At 41.7% G+C, this 18,973-nt stretch overlaps 1 protein-coding gene across 1 annotated transcript in view; it reads left to right on the top strand.

Annotated features, from left to right (window-relative positions):
• The window catches only part of muc5.1 (mucin 5.1, oligomeric mucus/gel-forming), a 29,506-nt gene extending 12,164 nt beyond the window's left edge, over positions 1-17,342 (top strand). Inside the window, exons 30-48 of the mRNA XM_031831063.1 lie at positions 204-10,145; positions 10,285-10,502; positions 10,636-10,807; positions 11,058-11,305; positions 11,531-11,714; positions 11,802-11,997; positions 12,193-12,371; positions 12,465-12,534; positions 12,626-12,756; positions 13,109-13,143; positions 14,344-14,512; positions 14,662-14,760; positions 14,876-14,916; positions 15,190-15,312; positions 15,560-15,658; positions 15,900-16,028; positions 16,334-16,373; positions 16,524-16,647; positions 16,952-17,342. Coding sequence (XP_031686923.1) covers positions 204-10,145; positions 10,285-10,502; positions 10,636-10,807; positions 11,058-11,305; positions 11,531-11,714; positions 11,802-11,997; positions 12,193-12,371; positions 12,465-12,534; positions 12,626-12,756; positions 13,109-13,143; positions 14,344-14,512; positions 14,662-14,760; positions 14,876-14,916; positions 15,190-15,312; positions 15,560-15,658; positions 15,900-16,028; positions 16,334-16,373; positions 16,524-16,647; positions 16,952-17,159 — 12,407 coding nt within the window. The 3' untranslated portion in view covers positions 17,160-17,342. The remainder of the gene's footprint in view (positions 1-203; positions 10,146-10,284; positions 10,503-10,635; positions 10,808-11,057; positions 11,306-11,530; positions 11,715-11,801; positions 11,998-12,192; positions 12,372-12,464; positions 12,535-12,625; positions 12,757-13,108; positions 13,144-14,343; positions 14,513-14,661; positions 14,761-14,875; positions 14,917-15,189; positions 15,313-15,559; positions 15,659-15,899; positions 16,029-16,333; positions 16,374-16,523; positions 16,648-16,951) is intronic.
• The last annotated feature ends 1,631 nt before the right edge of the window (positions 17,343-18,973 follow it).

The following is an 18,973-nucleotide window of genomic DNA, read 5'->3' as shown; positions in this document are numbered from 1 at the left end:
GTGGGTACTTGAGACTAAGACTTGAATGACTGTGAATTATTTGATGTGTGAAATGTAAAAACTACAGCAGGTATCTTTTGTGATCAAAATGGCTAAGAACATTGCTAATTATGCCCCATAATTAAATGTTTTTACATCATTTAAAATTGTTTGTTTGTTTTAAGTTTAACTAAATAACTGTAATGTAATCCCTGATTCTATAGCGCCAACCACAACTTCAACAGAGACAACAGTGTCTCCAACAACATTTACTACTACATGTGGCTATCCATGTGTGTGGTCACAGTGGTTTGATACCACATTCCCTACACTTGGTACTCCAGGAGGAGACTCTGAAACCTACAACAACATAAGAGCAGAGGGACACGATATATGTGAGAAGCCAAGCAAGATCCAATGCAGAGCCGAGAAGTACCCAAATGTTAGCATAAGCCAAGTAGGCCAAGTGGTGCAGTGTAATGTAGCAGAAGGGTTGACTTGCAGAAATGAAGACCAGTCAGGCCCATTCCCACTGTGCTTTAACTACCAAGTCCGAGTCCTCTGCTGTGATGAAGATCTTTGTACATCTAAGCCTACAACCATTTCACCAACAACTACAAGACCACCTGTTACAACAACAACTACAAACGCAATCACCTTCACTATATCAACGACTACGTTGAATACAAAACCCCCTAACTGCACAGTTTGTGAGTGGTCACCTTGGTATAATGTGGACTATCCTCAATTTGGTCCTGGGGGTGGCGACAATGAATCAATTAAAAAGATTCTAGAATCTGGAAAACATATTTGTGAAAAACCAGTGGATGTCAAGTGCCAAGCAGTGCGATATCCAGGGATCCCATTGTCTGAATTACGACAGAATGTAGAATGTAATACGAAGGTTGGACTAATATGCCAGAACAAAGATCAAGGCATTCCTCCAATATGCCTTGACTATGAAATTAAGGTGAAGTGTTGCAAGACTGTGAAATGTCACACTACAACACCAGTCCAAACAACTAAACCTACTGTCACAACAACAACAATGTCAGCATCCACATTACCTACAACAACAAGTAAACCAACAACAATCACTACTCCTCCAACCTCAACTCTACCTCTAACCACAACTACAACTCCTACCACTACTCCAACACCAAGAACCACAATCTTAACATCGACTGCACCTCCTACCACATTAACAACAGTTACTCCCATCACTACTCCAACACCCACTACAAAGACATCGACAGCTCCACCTACAACAAAAACAACAACTCAGACTCCCAGCCCTAGTACAACTCCAACCACTACTCCTACATCAACCTCAACAGGAGTAACACCTACCCAATGCAGTGGTAAAGAAACTTGTGTGTGGTCAGACTGGATCAACCTTGGTCAGCCAACGTCTGGCTCTGAAGGTGGAGATAATGAATCCATTAAGAACATCATTGCTGCTGGTTATCACATTTGCTCAGCTCCAGAGGCAGTTGAATGTAGAGCAAAACAATTCCCTGGAATTCAGATCTCTCAGCTTGGCCAAGACGTGACTTGCAATCCATCCGTTGGCCTAGTTTGTCAAAACAATGAGCAAGGTCTTCAGCAAAAGTGCTTCGATTACGAGATTCGAGTAAAATGTTGTCAATGTGGAACCACAACACACATCCCAACCACCGCAACAACAACAGTTCCTCACATCACTACTCCTACACCCACGACTACAACCTCAACATCGACAGCTCCACCTACAACAAAAACAACAACTCAGACTCCCAGCCCTAGTACAACTCCAACCACTACTCCTACATCAACCTCAACAGGAGTAACACCTACCCAATGCAGTGGTAAAGAAACTTGTGTGTGGTCAGACTGGATCAACCTTGGTCAGCCAACGTCTGGCTCTGAAGGTGGAGATAATGAATCCATTAAGAACATCATTGCTGCTGGTTATCACATTTGCTCAGCTCCAGAGGCAGTTGAATGTAGAGCAAAACAATTCCCTGGAATTCAGATCTCTCAGCTTGGCCAAGACGTGACTTGCAATCCATCCGTTGGCCTAGTTTGTCAAAACAATGAGCAAGGTCTTCAGCAAAAGTGCTTCGATTACGAGATTCGAGTAAAATGTTGTCAATGTGGAACCACAACACACATCCCAACCACCGCAACAACAACAGTTCCTCACATCACTACTCCTACACCCACGACTACAACCTCAACATCGACAGCTCCACCTACAACAAAAACAACAACTCAGACTCCCAGCCCTAGTACAACTCCAACCACTACTCCTACATCAACCTCAACAGGAGTAACACCTACCCAATGCAGTGGTAAAGAAACTTGTGTGTGGTCAGACTGGATCAACCTTGGTCAGCCAACGTCTGGCTCTGAAGGTGGAGATAATGAATCCATTAAGAACATCATTGCTGCTGGTTATCACATTTGCTCAGCTCCAGAGGCAGTTGAATGTAGAGCAAAACAATTCCCTGGAATTCAGATCTCTCAGCTTGGCCAAGACGTGACTTGCAATCCATCCGTTGGCCTAGTTTGTCAAAACAATGAGCAAGGTCTTCAGCAAAAGTGCTTCGATTACGAGATTCGAGTAAAATGTTGTCAATGTGGAACCACAACACACATCCCAACCACCGCAACAACAACAGTTCCTCACATCACTACTCCTACACCCACGACTACAACCTCAACATCGACAGCTCCACCTACAACAAAAACAACAACTCAGACTCCCAGCCCTAGTACAACTCCAACCACTACTCCTACATCAACCTCAACAGGAGTAACACCTACCCAATGCAGTGGTAAAGAAACTTGTGTGTGGTCAGACTGGATCAACCTTGGTCAGCCAACGTCTGGCTCTGAAGGTGGAGATAATGAATCCATTAAGAACATCATTGCTGCTGGTTATCACATTTGCTCAGCTCCAGAGGCAGTTGAATGTAGAGCAAAACAATTCCCTGGTCTTCAGATCTCTCAGCTTGGCCAAGACGTGACTTGCAATCCATCCGTTGGACTAGTTTGTCAAAACAATGAGCAAGGTCTTCAGCAAAAGTGCTTCGATTATGAGATTCGAGTGAAATGTTGTCAATGTGGAACCACAACACACATCCCACCCACCGCAACAACAACAGTTCCTCACATCACTACTCCTACACCCACGACTACAACCTCAACATCGACAGCTCCACCTACAACAAAAACAACAACTCAGACTCCCAGCCCTAGTACAACTCCAACCACTACTCCTACATCAACCTCAACAGGAGTAACACCTACCCAATGCAGTGGTAAAGAAACTTGTGTGTGGTCAGACTGGATCAACCTTGGTCAGCCAACGTCTGGCTCTGAAGGTGGAGATAATGAATCCATTAAGAACATCATTGCTGCTGGTTATCACATTTGCTCAGCTCCAGAGGCAGTTGAATGTAGAGCAAAACAATTCCCTGGAATTCAGATCTCTCAGCTTGGCCAAGACGTGACTTGCAATCCATCCGTTGGCCTAGTTTGTCAAAACAATGAGCAAGGTCTTCAGCAAAAGTGCTTCGATTACGAGATTCGAGTAAAATGTTGTCAATGTGGAACCACAACACACATCCCAACCACCGCAACAACAACAGTTCCTCACATCACTACTCCTACACCCACGACTACAACCTCAACATCGACAGCTCCACCTACAACAAAAACAACAACTCAGACTCCCAGCCCTAGTACAACTCCAACCACTACTCCTACATCAACCTCAACAGGAGTAACACCTACCCAATGCAGTGGTAAAGAAACTTGTGTGTGGTCAGACTGGATCAACCTTGGTCAGCCAACGTCTGGCTCTGAAGGTGGAGATAATGAATCCATTAAGAACATCATTGCTGCTGGTTATCACATTTGCTCAGCTCCAGAGGCAGTTGAATGTAGAGCAAAACAATTCCCTGGAATTCAGATCTCTCAGCTTGGCCAAGACGTGACTTGCAATCCATCCGTTGGCCTAGTTTGTCAAAACAATGAGCAAGGTCTTCAGCAAAAGTGCTTCGATTACGAGATTCGAGTAAAATGTTGTCAATGTGGAACCACAACACACATCCCAACCACCGCAACAACAACAGTTCCTCACATCACTACTCCTACACCCACGACTACAACCTCAACATCGACAGCTCCACCTACAACAAAAACAACAACTCAGACTCCCAGCCCTAGTACAACTCCAACCACTACTCCTACATCAACCTCAACAGGAGTAACACCTACCCAATGCAGTGGTAAAGAAACTTGTGTGTGGTCAGACTGGATCAACCTTGGTCAGCCAACGTCTGGCTCTGAAGGTGGAGATAATGAATCCATTAAGAACATCATTGCTGCTGGTTATCACATTTGCTCAGCTCCAGAGGCAGTTGAATGTAGAGCAAAACAATTCCCTGGAATTCAGATCTCTCAGCTTGGCCAAGACGTGACTTGCAATCCATCCGTTGGCCTAGTTTGTCAAAACAATGAGCAAGGTCTTCAGCAAAAGTGCTTCGATTACGAGATTCGAGTAAAATGTTGTCAATGTGGAACCACAACACACATCCCAACCACCGCAACAACAACAGTTCCTCACATCACTACTCCTACACCCACGACTACAACCTCAACATCGACAGCTCCACCTACAACAAAAACAACAACTCAGACTCCCAGCCCTAGTACAACTCCAACCACTACTCCTACATCAACCTCAACAGGAGTAACACCTACCCAATGCAGTGGTAAAGAAACTTGTGTGTGGTCAGACTGGATCAACCTTGGTCAGCCAACGTCTGGCTCTGAAGGTGGAGATAATGAATCCATTAAGAACATCATTGCTGCTGGTTATCACATTTGCTCAGCTCCAGAGGCAGTTGAATGTAGAGCAAAACAATTCCCTGGAATTCAGATCTCTCAGCTTGGCCAAGACGTGACTTGCAATCCATCCGTTGGCCTAGTTTGTCAAAACAATGAGCAAGGTCTTCAGCAAAAGTGCTTCGATTACGAGATTCGAGTAAAATGTTGTCAATGTGGAACCACAACACACATCCCAACCACCGCAACAACAACAGTTCCTCACATCACTACTCCTACACCCACGACTACAACCTCAACATCGACAGCTCCACCTACAACAAAAACAACAACTCAGACTCCCAGCCCTAGTACAACTCCAACCACTACTCCTACATCAACCTCAACAGGAGTAACACCTACCCAATGCAGTGGTAAAGAAACTTGTGTGTGGTCAGACTGGATCAACCTTGGTCAGCCAACGTCTGGCTCTGAAGGTGGAGATAATGAATCCATTAAGAACATCATTGCTGCTGGTTATCACATTTGCTCAGCTCCAGAGGCAGTTGAATGTAGAGCAAAACAATTCCCTGGTCTTCAGATCTCTCAGCTTGGCCAAGACGTGACTTGCAATCCATCCGTTGGCCTAGTTTGTCAAAACAATGAGCAAGGTCTTCAGCAAAAGTGCTTCGATTATGAGATTCGAGTGAAATGTTGTCAATGTGGAACCACAACACACATCCCACCCACCGCAACAACAACAGTTCCTCACATCACTACTCCTACACCCACGACTACAACCTCAACATCGACAGCTCCACCTACAACAAAAACAACAACTCAGACTCCCAGCCCTAGTACAACTCCAACCACTACTCCTACATCAACCTCAACAGGAGTAACACCTACCCAATGCAGTGGTAAAGAAACTTGTGTGTGGTCAGACTGGATCAACCTTGGTCAGCCAACGTCTGGCTCTGAAGGTGGAGATAATGAATCCATTAAGAACATCATTGCTGCTGGTTATCACATTTGCTCAGCTCCAGAGGCAGTTGAATGTAGAGCAAAACAATTCCCTGGAATTCAGATCTCTCAGCTTGGCCAAGACGTGACTTGCAATCCATCCGTTGGCCTAGTTTGTCAAAACAATGAGCAAGGTCTTCAGCAAAAGTGCTTCGATTACGAGATTCGAGTAAAATGTTGTCAATGTGGAACCACAACACACATCCCAACCACCGCAACAACAACAGTTCCTCACATCACTACTCCTACACCCACGACTACAACCTCAACATCGACAGCTCCACCTACAACAAAAACAACAACTCAGACTCCCAGCCCTAGTACAACTCCAACCACTACTCCTACATCAACCTCAACAGGAGTAACACCTACCCAATGCAGTGGTAAAGAAACTTGTGTGTGGTCAGACTGGATCAACCTTGGTCAACCAACGTCTGGCTCTGAAGGTGGAGATAATGAATCCATTAAGAACATCATTGCTGCTGGTTATCACATTTGCTCAGCTCCAGAGGCAGTTGAATGTAGAGCAAAACAATTCCCTGGTCTTCAGATCTCTCAGCTTGGCCAAGACGTGACTTGCAATCCATCCGTTGGCCTAGTTTGTCAAAACAATGAGCAAGGTCTTCAGCAAAAGTGCTTCGATTATGAGATTCGAGTGAAATGTTGTCAATGTGGAACCACAACACACATCCCACCCACCGCAACAACAACAGTTCCTCACATCACTACTCCTACACCCACGACTACAACCTCAACATCGACAGCTCCACCTACAACAAAAACAACAACTCAGACTCCCAGCCCTAGTACAACTCCAATCACTACTCCTACATCAACCTTAACAGGAGTAACACCTACCCAATGCAGTGGTAAAGAAACTTGTGTGTGGTCAGACTGGATCAACCTTGGTCAGCCAACATCTGGCTCTGAAGGTGGAGATAATGAATCCATTAAGAACATCATTGCTGCTGGTTATCACATTTGCTCAGCTCCAGAGGCAGTTGAATGTAGAGCAAAACAATTCCCTGGAATTCAGATCTCTCAGCTTGGCCAAGACGTGACTTGCAATCCATCCGTTGGCCTAGTTTGTCAAAACAATGAGCAAGGTCTTCAGCAAAAGTGCTTCGATTACGAGATTCGAGTAAAATGTTGTCAATGTGGAACCACAACACACATCCCAACCACCGCAACAACAACAGTTCCTCACATCACTACTCCTACACCCACGACTACAACCTCAACATCGACAGCTCCACCTACAACAAAAACAACAACTCAGACTCCCAGCCCTAGTACAACTCCAACCACTACTCCTACATCAACCTCAACAGGAGTAACACCTACCCAATGCAGTGGTAAAGAAACTTGTGTGTGGTCAGACTGGATCAACCTTGGTCAGCCAACGTCTGGCTCTGAAGGTGGAGATAATGAATCCATTAAGAACATCATTGCTGCTGGTTATCACATTTGCTCAGCTCCAGAGGCAGTTGAATGTAGAGCAAAACAATTCCCTGGTCTTCAGATCTCTCAGCTTGGCCAAGACGTGACTTGCAATCCATCCGTTGGACTAGTTTGTCAAAACAATGAGCAAGGTCTTCAGCAAAAGTGCTTCGATTATGAGATTCGAGTGAAATGTTGTCAATGTGGAACCACAACACACATCCCACCCACCGCAACAACAACAGTTCCTCACATCACTACTCCTACACCCACGACTACAACCTCAACATCGACAGCTCCACCTACAACAAAAACAACAACTCAGACTCCCAGCCCTAGTACAACTCCAACCACTACTCCTACATCAACCTCAACAGGAGTAACACCTACCCAATGCAGTGGTAAAGAAACTTGTGTGTGGTCAGACTGGATCAACCTTGGTCAGCCAACGTCTGGCTCTGAAGGTGGAGATAATGAATCCATTAAGAACATCATTGCTGCTGGTTATCACATTTGCTCAGCTCCAGAGGCAGTTGAATGTAGAGCAAAACAATTCCCTGGAATTCAGATCTCTCAGCTTGGCCAAGACGTGACTTGCAATCCATCCGTTGGCCTAGTTTGTCAAAACAATGAGCAAGGTCTTCAGCAAAAGTGCTTCGATTACGAGATTCGAGTAAAATGTTGTCAATGTGGAACCACAACACACATCCCAACCACCGCAACAACAACAGTTCCTCACATCACTACTCCTACACCCACGACTACAACCTCAACATCGACAGCTCCACCTACAACAAAAACAACAACTCAGACTCCCAGCCCTAGTACAACTCCAACCACTACTCCTACATCAACCTCAACAGGAGTAACACCTACCCAATGCAGTGGTAAAGAAACTTGTGTGTGGTCAGACTGGATCAACCTTGGTCAGCCAACGTCTGGCTCTGAAGGTGGAGATAATGAATCCATTAAGAACATCATTGCTGCTGGTTATCACATTTGCTCAGCTCCAGAGGCAGTTGAATGTAGAGCAAAACAATTCCCTGGAATTCAGATCTCTCAGCTTGGCCAAGACGTGACTTGCAATCCATCCGTTGGCCTAGTTTGTCAAAACAATGAGCAAGGTCTTCAGCAAAAGTGCTTCGATTATGAGATTCGAGTGAAATGTTGTCAATGTGGAACCACAACACACATCCCACCCACCGCAACAACAACAGTTCCTCACATCACTACTCCTACACCCACGACTACAACCTCAACATCGACAGCTCCACCTACAACAAAAACAACAACTCAGACTCCCAGCCCTAGTACAACTCCAACCACTACTCCTACATCAACCTCAACAGGAGTAACACCTACCCAATGCAGTGGTAAAGAAACTTGTGTGTGGTCAGACTGGATCAACCTTGGTCAGCCAACGTCTGGCTCTGAAGGTGGAGATAATGAATCCATTAAGAACATCATTGCTGCTGGTTATCACATTTGCTCAGCTCCAGAGGCAGTTGAATGTAGAGCAAAACAATTCCCTGGAATTCAGATCTCTCAGCTTGGCCAAGACGTGACTTGCAATCCATCCGTTGGCCTAGTTTGTCAAAACAATGAGCAAGGTCTTCAGCAAAAGTGCTTCGATTACGAGATTCGAGTAAAATGTTGTCAATGTGGAACCACAACACACATCCCAACCACCGCAACAACAACAGTTCCTCACATCACTACTCCTACACCCACGACTACAACCTCAACATCGACAGCTCCACCTACAACAAAAACAACAACTCAGACTCCCAGCCCTAGTACAACTCCAACCACTACTCCTACATCAACCTCAACAGGAGTAACACCTACCCAATGCAGTGGTAAAGAAACTTGTGTGTGGTCAGACTGGATCAACCTTGGTCAGCCAACGTCTGGCTCTGAAGGTGGAGATAATGAATCCATTAAGAACATCATTGCTGCTGGTTATCACATTTGCTCAGCTCCAGAGGCAGTTGAATGTAGAGCAAAACAATTCCCTGGAATTCAGATCTCTCAGCTTGGCCAAGACGTGACTTGCAATCCATCCGTTGGCCTAGTTTGTCAAAACAATGAGCAAGGTCTTCAGCAAAAGTGCTTCGATTACGAGATTCGAGTAAAATGTTGTCAATGTGGAACCACAACACACATCCCAACCACCGCAACAACAACAGTTCCTCACATCACTACTCCTACACCCACGACTACAACCTCAACATCGACAGCTCCACCTACAACAAAAACAACAACTCAGACTCCCAGCCCTAGTACAACTCCAACCACTACTCCTACATCAACCTCAACAGGAGTAACACCTACCCAATGCAGTGGTAAAGAAACTTGTGTGTGGTCAGACTGGATCAACCTTGGCCAGCCAACGTCTGGCTCTGAAGGTGGAGATAATGAATCCATTAAGAACATCATTGCTGCTGGTTATCACATTTGCTCAGCTCCAGAGGCAGTTGAATGTAGAGCAAAACAATTCCCTGGAATTCAGATCTCTCAGCTTGGCCAAGACGTGACTTGCAATCCATCCGTTGGCCTAGTTTGTCAAAACAATGAGCAAGGTCTTCAGCAAAAGTGCTTCGATTACGAGATTCGAGTGAAATGTTGTCAATGTGGAACCACAACACACATCCCAACCACCGCAACAACAACAGTTCCTCACATCACTACTCCTACACCCACTACTACAACCTCAACATCGACAGCTCCACCTACAACAAAAACAACAACTCTGCCTCCCACCACTACTATTATTCCTACAACTCCTTTTTTTGTAATAACTGGTGAAACAGCGAAACCATCGATTCCAGTCACATTACCCCATTATTGTTCTTTTTGCCATTTCAATCATACTGATTTCCTCATTGGTAAGTTTTACTTTTCTTCTTTCCAAGTTTTAAACCTTTTGTACTATTAGTTCAGCTATTAGTGATGTTCAATTTGTATGTCATTTTACATGTTAATTTGGAAAACTTGCTTAATGATTACACCTCAAATTACTTTCAGGCTCAATTGTTTATAATGTCTCTGACCATGATGGATGGTGCTACATTGGTCTCTGCAACAAGACTTGTGAAATAGAAACACATTTGACCAGCTGTGGTACATCAACTACCCCAGTTACTCCTACTTCACCAACCACTTCACAGCCCCCAACAACAACAGTTCCACATGTAACATATCCATCTGAGAAGAACTGTGACCATGACCATCCTCCAAGACAGGTTTTACTCTGCTATAGATAATAACTTTTGTTCCATAGGAATTATTATTTACAAAGGGATGATTACATTACAAAAATAATTGAATGATTTTATAGACATTTCCCGTAGGCCTAATATATTTCTGTGTTTGTAGAATGGTGACAGATGGATACATAACCAATGCACCAACGGAACATGCGCCAACGGGAAAGTTAGTTATGAGCATGTACATTGTGAGACTCCGAAGCCTATATCATGTGAAAATAACTATCCTCCAATCCAAGTGTTTGATGAATCTGGATGCTGTTTCCACTATGAGTGTCAATGTAAGTTTACCACCTCCCACCCCAAAAATAGATATGTTTATTCTTTGTGTCACAAAATCCACTTTAGCCATTGATTTTAGATCAAAATTAGTCTTACTATTTGACTTGTTTAGGTTTATCTAATAGTTACCAGCAGTAAATGTATATGAATGTCTAACATTGGAAAACGTTCAGCACAGCACCATTCATTTTGCATAAAACATTCCACATCCGTGTCCTTTTAAATGCTAATCATTCTCTTCTTACAAAGGTATCTGCTATGGTTGGGGAGACCCTCACTATGTCACCTTTGATGGAACATACTATGGCTTCCAAGGAAATTGTTCTTACGTCTTGGTCAAAGAAATCCTGCCAAAGTACAACTTCAGTGTTGTAATCGACAATTACTATTGTGATGCCCCAGATGGACTTTCCTGTCCTCAGTCTCTGACAATTTATTATCAATCTTACAAGATATTCATGACCAAGAAGGACGTTGATGGAGTTTTCACAAGTCTGGTAATTAAAATATCTCAAATACTGTATGTTCAAGAGATTTTCAGTCGTTTTTTCATTTAAGAGTGATTCGTTTTTGGATTAGCTTAGATATTGATTAGTTTCCATTTAAGATTGATATACTTCCTTTATGTATTAGATATAGGATACAGTTCTAGAATACTATTGGGTATAAAAATATTGAATTATTGTAACCATTTTGTCCATCTCTTAATATTTTTGTCCTAGATTTATGTAAACCAGAAACGCATCATCCCAGCATATGATACCAAGGACTTCCGCATCACAGACAACGGAATTGAAACCCTTTTAGTCATACCAGCAATTAATGCCAAGGTGTCTTTCACTGGTCTTATGTTTAGCATATACCTGCCCTGGGACAAGTTCAGTGGCAACACTGAGGGACAGTGTGGTGAGTACAGGAGTTTTATGGTCACTTTGTTACGATGATTACCCCATGATGTCTCATTGTCTAACAATGGTTTTCAATCTTATTCAGGTACATGTGACAACAACCGGACAGATGACTGCCGCTTGCCAAATGGGACTATCGATTCATCTTGTCCTGACATGGCACACCAATGGCATGTTGCTGACCACAATAACAGTCAGTGCACACCACCACCAACACCAGAGCCGATACCAACACCACCACGAGGCTGTGATCCACCCATTTGTCATCTCATTCAAAGCAAGTAAGTAGCCATTAGTATTTACAGTAAACCTAGCTCTTCTGTAGGATCGATAACCTCCCAATCATAAAATTCTCAGTGCCAACAGTAACTTGACATACTAAAACACGGCAATCATTTGACAAAGCCTGATGACAAAACAAAGTGAATTATCATATTTAAGTATCTACTCTAACTGAAGCGTGACATCTTTTCTAGGGTCTTTGAGAGTTGCCATAAAATAATCCCCTACGAGCCATTCCTTGTGGCATGTATCTTTGATGCGTGTTATATGGATGATGTTACCATTGGCTGCACCAGCTTGCAGACCTATGCTGATGTATGTGCACAAGCAGGAGTCTGTATTGAGTGGAGAAATTATACAAATGGACAATGTGGTAAGTAGGTCACTCCTCAAGACCATAAAGCTCAGATAGCCTCTCTATGATGTTGCTTATTGGTTATTAACCTTTTTATCTCCCCCTCTACAGACTTCACATGTGAGAAACCCAAGGTTTATAAAGCCTGCGGTCCACAAGTTGAACCAACCTGTAATGCCTGGTATGTATAATGCTGTTGTTGTTCAGTGGATGGGTATAATGATGGGCAAAAGTCTCTCAGCTATTGAAACATTTTTTGAACATCTCTGCAGGTACAATTTCAAATTCATCCAGACTCAAAATGAGTTCAGTGTCATGGGAGATATACAATTGGAGGGATGTTATTGTCCCCCTGGGACCACTCTTATGAGTTCCAGCTCAAACTACTGTATCCCCAGCTGTGGTAAGAATTGTCAAATAACAGCATTGTATAATGAGGGTGTGGTGACTTACTGTATGGTGCTGTGATAGTAGCTACATCCTGCTGACCTTCACTTTGGGAAGCACAAAGTGTTAATTGTTCGTTGCTACTGTAGTGGTCTTTTGAAAGCTGGTTCAGCTTTTTGTATAACAAACAAAAAATATCCACAGCATTTTTCTCAGATATTTCAATTGTGCGGGTTTTGGTTTATTTTGATTGATATTGATTTCATCAAGTGCTTCCGGTATATAAAATGCATTATCAAAATGAAGTTGTGGAATGTATTTCAATTACTTAGTTTTTGTAATGTATTTTTTTCTCTTTGGTTCATTAGATATTTGCCCATTGCCAAATGGAGAATGGAAAGAGGTAAAATTGTGTTTGAATTTCACTCACAGGTTTAAGCAGGGAAGAGAAACTATTCATTTCTGATATACACATTAACTTAAGGATCGGCGTCCCATCAATGGGACAGTTGTAAATCATGCAGCTTGTTATGTCAAGATCGCAGATTTTAGAGAAACAACAAACGTCGGTAAATATAAGTGTCTTAAATCGGCTGAAAGCTTAAATTCCTGTTAATATTACTGCACTGTCCAACTTACAGTAGCTATTACTGCAAAAAAATGCCATGCAATTGTTTGAGGAGAGCTCCTAACAACAAAAAATGTTTTCACCGTGATAGGTTTGATAAATTCACCTCTGAAGGTAAAACGTATACTTATATTCTGAAATCTTGCTCTGATTTACTATCCAAAGGGTCCCAGAGATAACATGAAGTGTCGTTTTGTTTAATAAAATCCCTTTTCCTATCCTAAAAAGGTCCATATAGCACGCGCAATCTATTTTGTATTTCCACTCATTCAATTTGCAAAGAAAGGAATCTGTGAAAATCTCACCTTAAACGTTGTTTCAACGAGTCAAATCACGTTCGTATGTATTCCTCAGAGATCCTAGAAGGTAACAAGACTTCACTATATCATTAGGGGTGTAGTATATCCTATAGAACACCATATTTGGTCAGAGAGCGACGCCTTCATGGCACGCCAATGACTCGGGCGGCCATCACTTGAACAACTGTATCTTTGTCAAATAAGCACCAATCGGGGTCAAACAAAGCTAGCTAGATAGCCAATGAGCTGGGCTTAATGGGAGTATCCGGAAACCATGTATATTTCGTAAACTGTAGCTACTAACCTTGCACGACAGCATGCCTTTTTCATTTTTGAATTTTTTTTCCATAAACTTCAAAGTGTTTCCGTTCAAATGGTACCAAGAATATGCATATCCTTGCTTCAGTGACTGAGCTACAGGCAGTTAGATTTGAGTATGTAATGTAAAAATTGAAAAAAAAAGGTAATGTAGCTTGTATTTCACTTTTGGCAATCATGTATAGTAATGTATGCAATAATAATAATTATTATAATAATAATGTATTACAATTCTATAGTGTTTTCATAAAACCTCAAAGCGCTTCACTAATTACTAATTCCACACACTGAATGATTGAACTTTGTACTGGTAGTGTCCATACAAACCTTAGTGTACTTAAATTGTTCCTCCTTGCAGGCTAATGAGACCTGGGTGAGCAACTGCCAGGAGTGTGTGTGTGACCCGTACAGTCTGGAAATCCAGTGCCAGCCTATGGCATGCCAACATCAGCCTCCTCTCACCTGTGATCAGGAGGGCCAAGTTAAGGTCGTAGAAACCGTTGACTGTTGTCAAAAGGACAAATGCGGTGAGTGACTTGTTTGGATAATGTGCTTTATATGTGTGCTTTTTAACATATCGGTAAAAACGTTAACATTTTCGGTGATTACCTAATATATCCAACCACTGTGGCCATTCGCATAGTTTTTAAAACAATCGTTTTTTCTTTCCAAACAGAGTGTGATGTCACACGATGCTCTACTTCCAAGATAACTTGCCCAGTCGGATTCGAGACAGAGGCAACTATGGGAGTCTGCTGCCTAACTTATCAATGCGGTGAGTTTGCGTCTGCATGTGTTTGAGTGTGCGTGTACAGTATTTGTGCATATCCTAGAAATCCCAACATGTTAGTTGCATTATTGAATGATTATCCATGTTCTTTGCCCCACAGTGCCAACGGATGTCTGTGTGTTTAACAACACTGAATATCAGGTGAGAATGCATTCTATGCTATTTTCATTTTGGCCAGTCCCACCACTTCTAAATTATCAACTTAATAAAAGAGTATAATGTTACTCGTTTTTTACTTGCATACATTAATTAAAAAACAAGTTAAACTATGCAAATTCCTCCTTTAAGCAATTAGAGGCCTCTATCAGGGTGCCAACAATGTTTTTTGGTCAATCCATTTATGAGATTAAGAGGACAAAAAAAGTGTCTCAATTCATAGACTTTCGATAGAAATATTATATTTTCTCATTCCAGCCTGGTGCCAATGTTCCTGGGGACAAGTGTAAGAATTGTGTGTGTGGTGACAGTGTAGATGCCCAAAGCCATCTACATATCATTGAGTGTCATCCTACTGAATGTGACACTCACTGCCAGCAGGTAAGTGATCTCCATTGACGCATCGTCACCCTTTGGCCTCATTATGTAATTCAACATACTTACTGTAATGTGAGTTCTTATCCATGTCAAAATATTATAATAACACTGATTCCTCTGTGTCCACTATTGGACTACTACTGGATAAGTGTAATTACTAGTGAGTTACAAGGATCACACATTGGTATAAGAGAGATCATGTGCACATCATAAAGGTTTTCTCCTCTCTGGTCTGTCTTCTTCCTTTCAGGGCTATGATCATCAAGCCGTTCCTGGGCAGTGTTGTGGGAAGTGTGTACAGACAAGCTGTGTGGTTATGCTGCCAGATAACACCACACACACTATTCAGGTAAAATAGCATCAAGATGCATTATTTATCTCTCACAGATTCTCAAATTGTATTTTTTATTTATTTTACAATTCGTAAAACATATCAGTCCTATTTCACTTGATTATTTAAAAACATCAACATGTAATATTACTGTAGCAATAAAGTTTTATGCAAAATAACTATCTTAGCAATGATACAGTATATCGTATATAATTTGAAGAATCTCCTGTTGATATCTTTCATATTCTCACCTCTACAGCCTGGTTCCGTCTGGATACCATCGGGAGACAAGTGTCTCAAGTATGAGTGTGTAAAGATTCAGGACCAACTCATCCCAATCGAGGCTAAGACTGTGTGCCCTGTCTTCCACCCAGAAGACTGCATACCCGTGAGTTACAATAACCATCTGGCAAATTATCTGGGCCCGGATAACTGGCCCATTTAAAAACAACTGGACAATGTGCAAAATCATATTCGTGAAATAAAGTTTAAACATGCCCAGTCACTCAGACCAAGGCCTGTTGCTTAATATAGTATGCCTACTGTGTATTTATGTGAGGTTATTGACACCTGTTGCTTAAAGTGAACAATACAAGAACACTGCACTGAAAAACATGTGGAGACAGTTTGGTAAATGCTACGTCAGTGACTTAAAAATGTTCTTGTTTTTTCTTCCATTTCCTTGTTTTTAAGGGAACTGAAGTCATTGCTCCAGATGGTTGCTGCCATGTCTGTGAGTGTCTTTTTAACACCATCCTTTTTGATAGACATTTGTAAATCTTTCTTTCCCTTTATCAGGCATTGGGGAAAGTGTTTTAGCTATTACCATGGTCCTCAGGATGATTAACGTTAATTCATTTGAAAATGTCACTTTTATGTGCAGGTATTCCAATAACTAAGCCATGCAATGTGACAAAGAGCAAAGTGTACCTGGACAGCAATGGCTGCAAGTCTGCAAACAAGGTGGAAGTGACAACATGCAGTGGATCCTGTGTCACCTACGCCATGTGAGTATTTTGATCATTCCTGAAATATTTCAGGAACACTAACACATTATTCCTCCCAATAAAACAGAATTGGGCTGCCTGTCTAAATGCAAACTACAAATTATATTTTCAGCAATATGTTATGTTACAATGGCTGTGTTTACAAAGGCAGCTCAACTCTGATATTTATTGGCAAAAGAGCTCATCTGATTGGTCAAAAGATCAGAATTAGGTAGCCTGTGTAAATGCAGCCAATGTTATATAATTACAACTGCTACAATAATTACTTCCACATAATGACATCATCTCTCCTTTCTGTTTTCAGGTATTCTCTTGAGGCCAACATGATGGAGCGCTCTTGTACCTGCTGTCGGGAAGAATCTACCATCAAGAAGGAAGTGGAGATGATCTGCCCAGACGGGTCAAAGTTCAACCACCCCTACATTCACATCAATAAATGTGGCTGCCAGAGGACAGAGTGCGTGACCCTGGAGGAAACCCAGGTCACAAGGTCACGACGCAGGAGAAGATGAATGACTCTCCACTACCATCCCTTTACTGCTTAGATTCGTTTTCTATTTATGTTCAACTTGTTCATGTTCCTGCAAAGTAATCTGCTAAACATAGGAGAAATCATTTCAGCTTCTTATTACATTTTTATTTTATTTTAGCCATTCAAAACAATTAAATAAAGTTGGCAATAGGCTGTGCATATATACCGCGTTCTTGTTTTCATTCCTTTTGATACTCTATTGAGAAATATTTGATTTCAGACACCCAGTTCAACAATGGCCTATCCTCTTCCAGATAAACAACTACAATTCAAAGTTTCAAACACTTTTTTTATTTGGAGCTGGTGTTAGGTTAGAGAAACGGATCAGTAATCAGAAGGTTGCTGGTTTCAGATCCCTGGCACCACTTCCTACTGTTGTTCTTGAGCAACACACTTAGTTAACCTCTACATATCTCCAGGGGCAGCACTGAGGCTGACACTGTGCTCCTCCCTATACAGTACTAAAGACACATTTTCCACTTTGATGGACAAATAAAGTAATCAAATATTTGTCCTAACTCATCTATCATATTAAATACTATACAAAATAGTATACAAAATAGAAACTGTATTGTCCGGGCAATAATTGACCTTCGGCTTCACCGAAAATAAAAATCAGATAATTTAATTTTAACTGTACCAAGTGTACAAAGTACAAAATGTACAAAATGCAAAGGGAAATACATGGGCCATGTGTGATTATATAAAACAAAGGGAATTACATGGGCCATGTGTGATTATATAAAACAAAGGGAATACATGGGCCATGTGTGATTATATAAAACAAAGGGAAATACATGGGGCTTGTGTGATTATATAAAACAAAGGGAAATACATGGGGCTTGTGTGATTATATAAAACAAAGGGAAATACATGGGCCATGTGTGATTATATAAAACAAAGGGAATTACATGGGGCTTGTGTGATTATATAAAACAAAGGGAAATACATGGGGCTTGTGTGATTATATAAAACAAAGGGAAATACATGGGCCATGTGTGATTATATAAAACAAAGGGAATTACATGGGGCTTGTGTGATTATATAAAACAAAGGGAAATACATGGGCCATGTGTGATTATATAAAACAAAGGGAAATACATGGGGCTTGTGTGATTATATAAAACAAAGGGAATACATGGGCCATGTGTGATTATATAAAACAAAGGGGAACACATGGGCCATGTGTGATTATATAAAACAAAGGGGAACACATGGGCCATGTGTGATTATATAAAACAAAGGGGAACACATGGGCCATGTGTGATTATATAAAACAAAGGGGAACACATGGGCCATGTAGATTATATAAAACAAAGGGGAACACATGGGCCATGTGTGATTATATAAAACAAAGGGGAACACATGGGCCATGTAGATTATATAAAACAAAGGGAAATACATGGGCCATGTGTGATTATATAAAACAAAGGGGAACACATGGGCCATGTGTGATTATATAAAACAAAGGGGAACACATGGGTCATGTGTGATTATATAAAACAAAGGGGAACACATGGGCCATGTGTGATTATATAAAACAAAGGGGAACACATGGGCCATGTGTGATTATATAAAACAAAGGGGAACACATGGGCCATGTAGATTATATAAAACAAAGGGGAATACATGGGCCATGTGTGATTATATAAAACAAAGGGGAACACATGGGCCATGTAGATTATATAAAACAAAGGGGAACACATGGGCCATGTGTGATTATATAAAACAAAGGGAAATACATGGGCCATGTGTGATTATATAAAACAAAGGGAATTACATGGGGCTTGTGTG

This window comes from Oncorhynchus kisutch, linkage group LG8 (genome assembly GCF_002021735.2).
Source record: "Oncorhynchus kisutch isolate 150728-3 linkage group LG8, Okis_V2, whole genome shotgun sequence".
Classification (NCBI taxonomy): Eukaryota; Metazoa; Chordata; class Actinopteri; order Salmoniformes; family Salmonidae; genus Oncorhynchus; species Oncorhynchus kisutch.
Note: the sequence above shows the minus strand (reverse complement) of the source record. Positions and strands in the feature narration are given on the sequence as shown.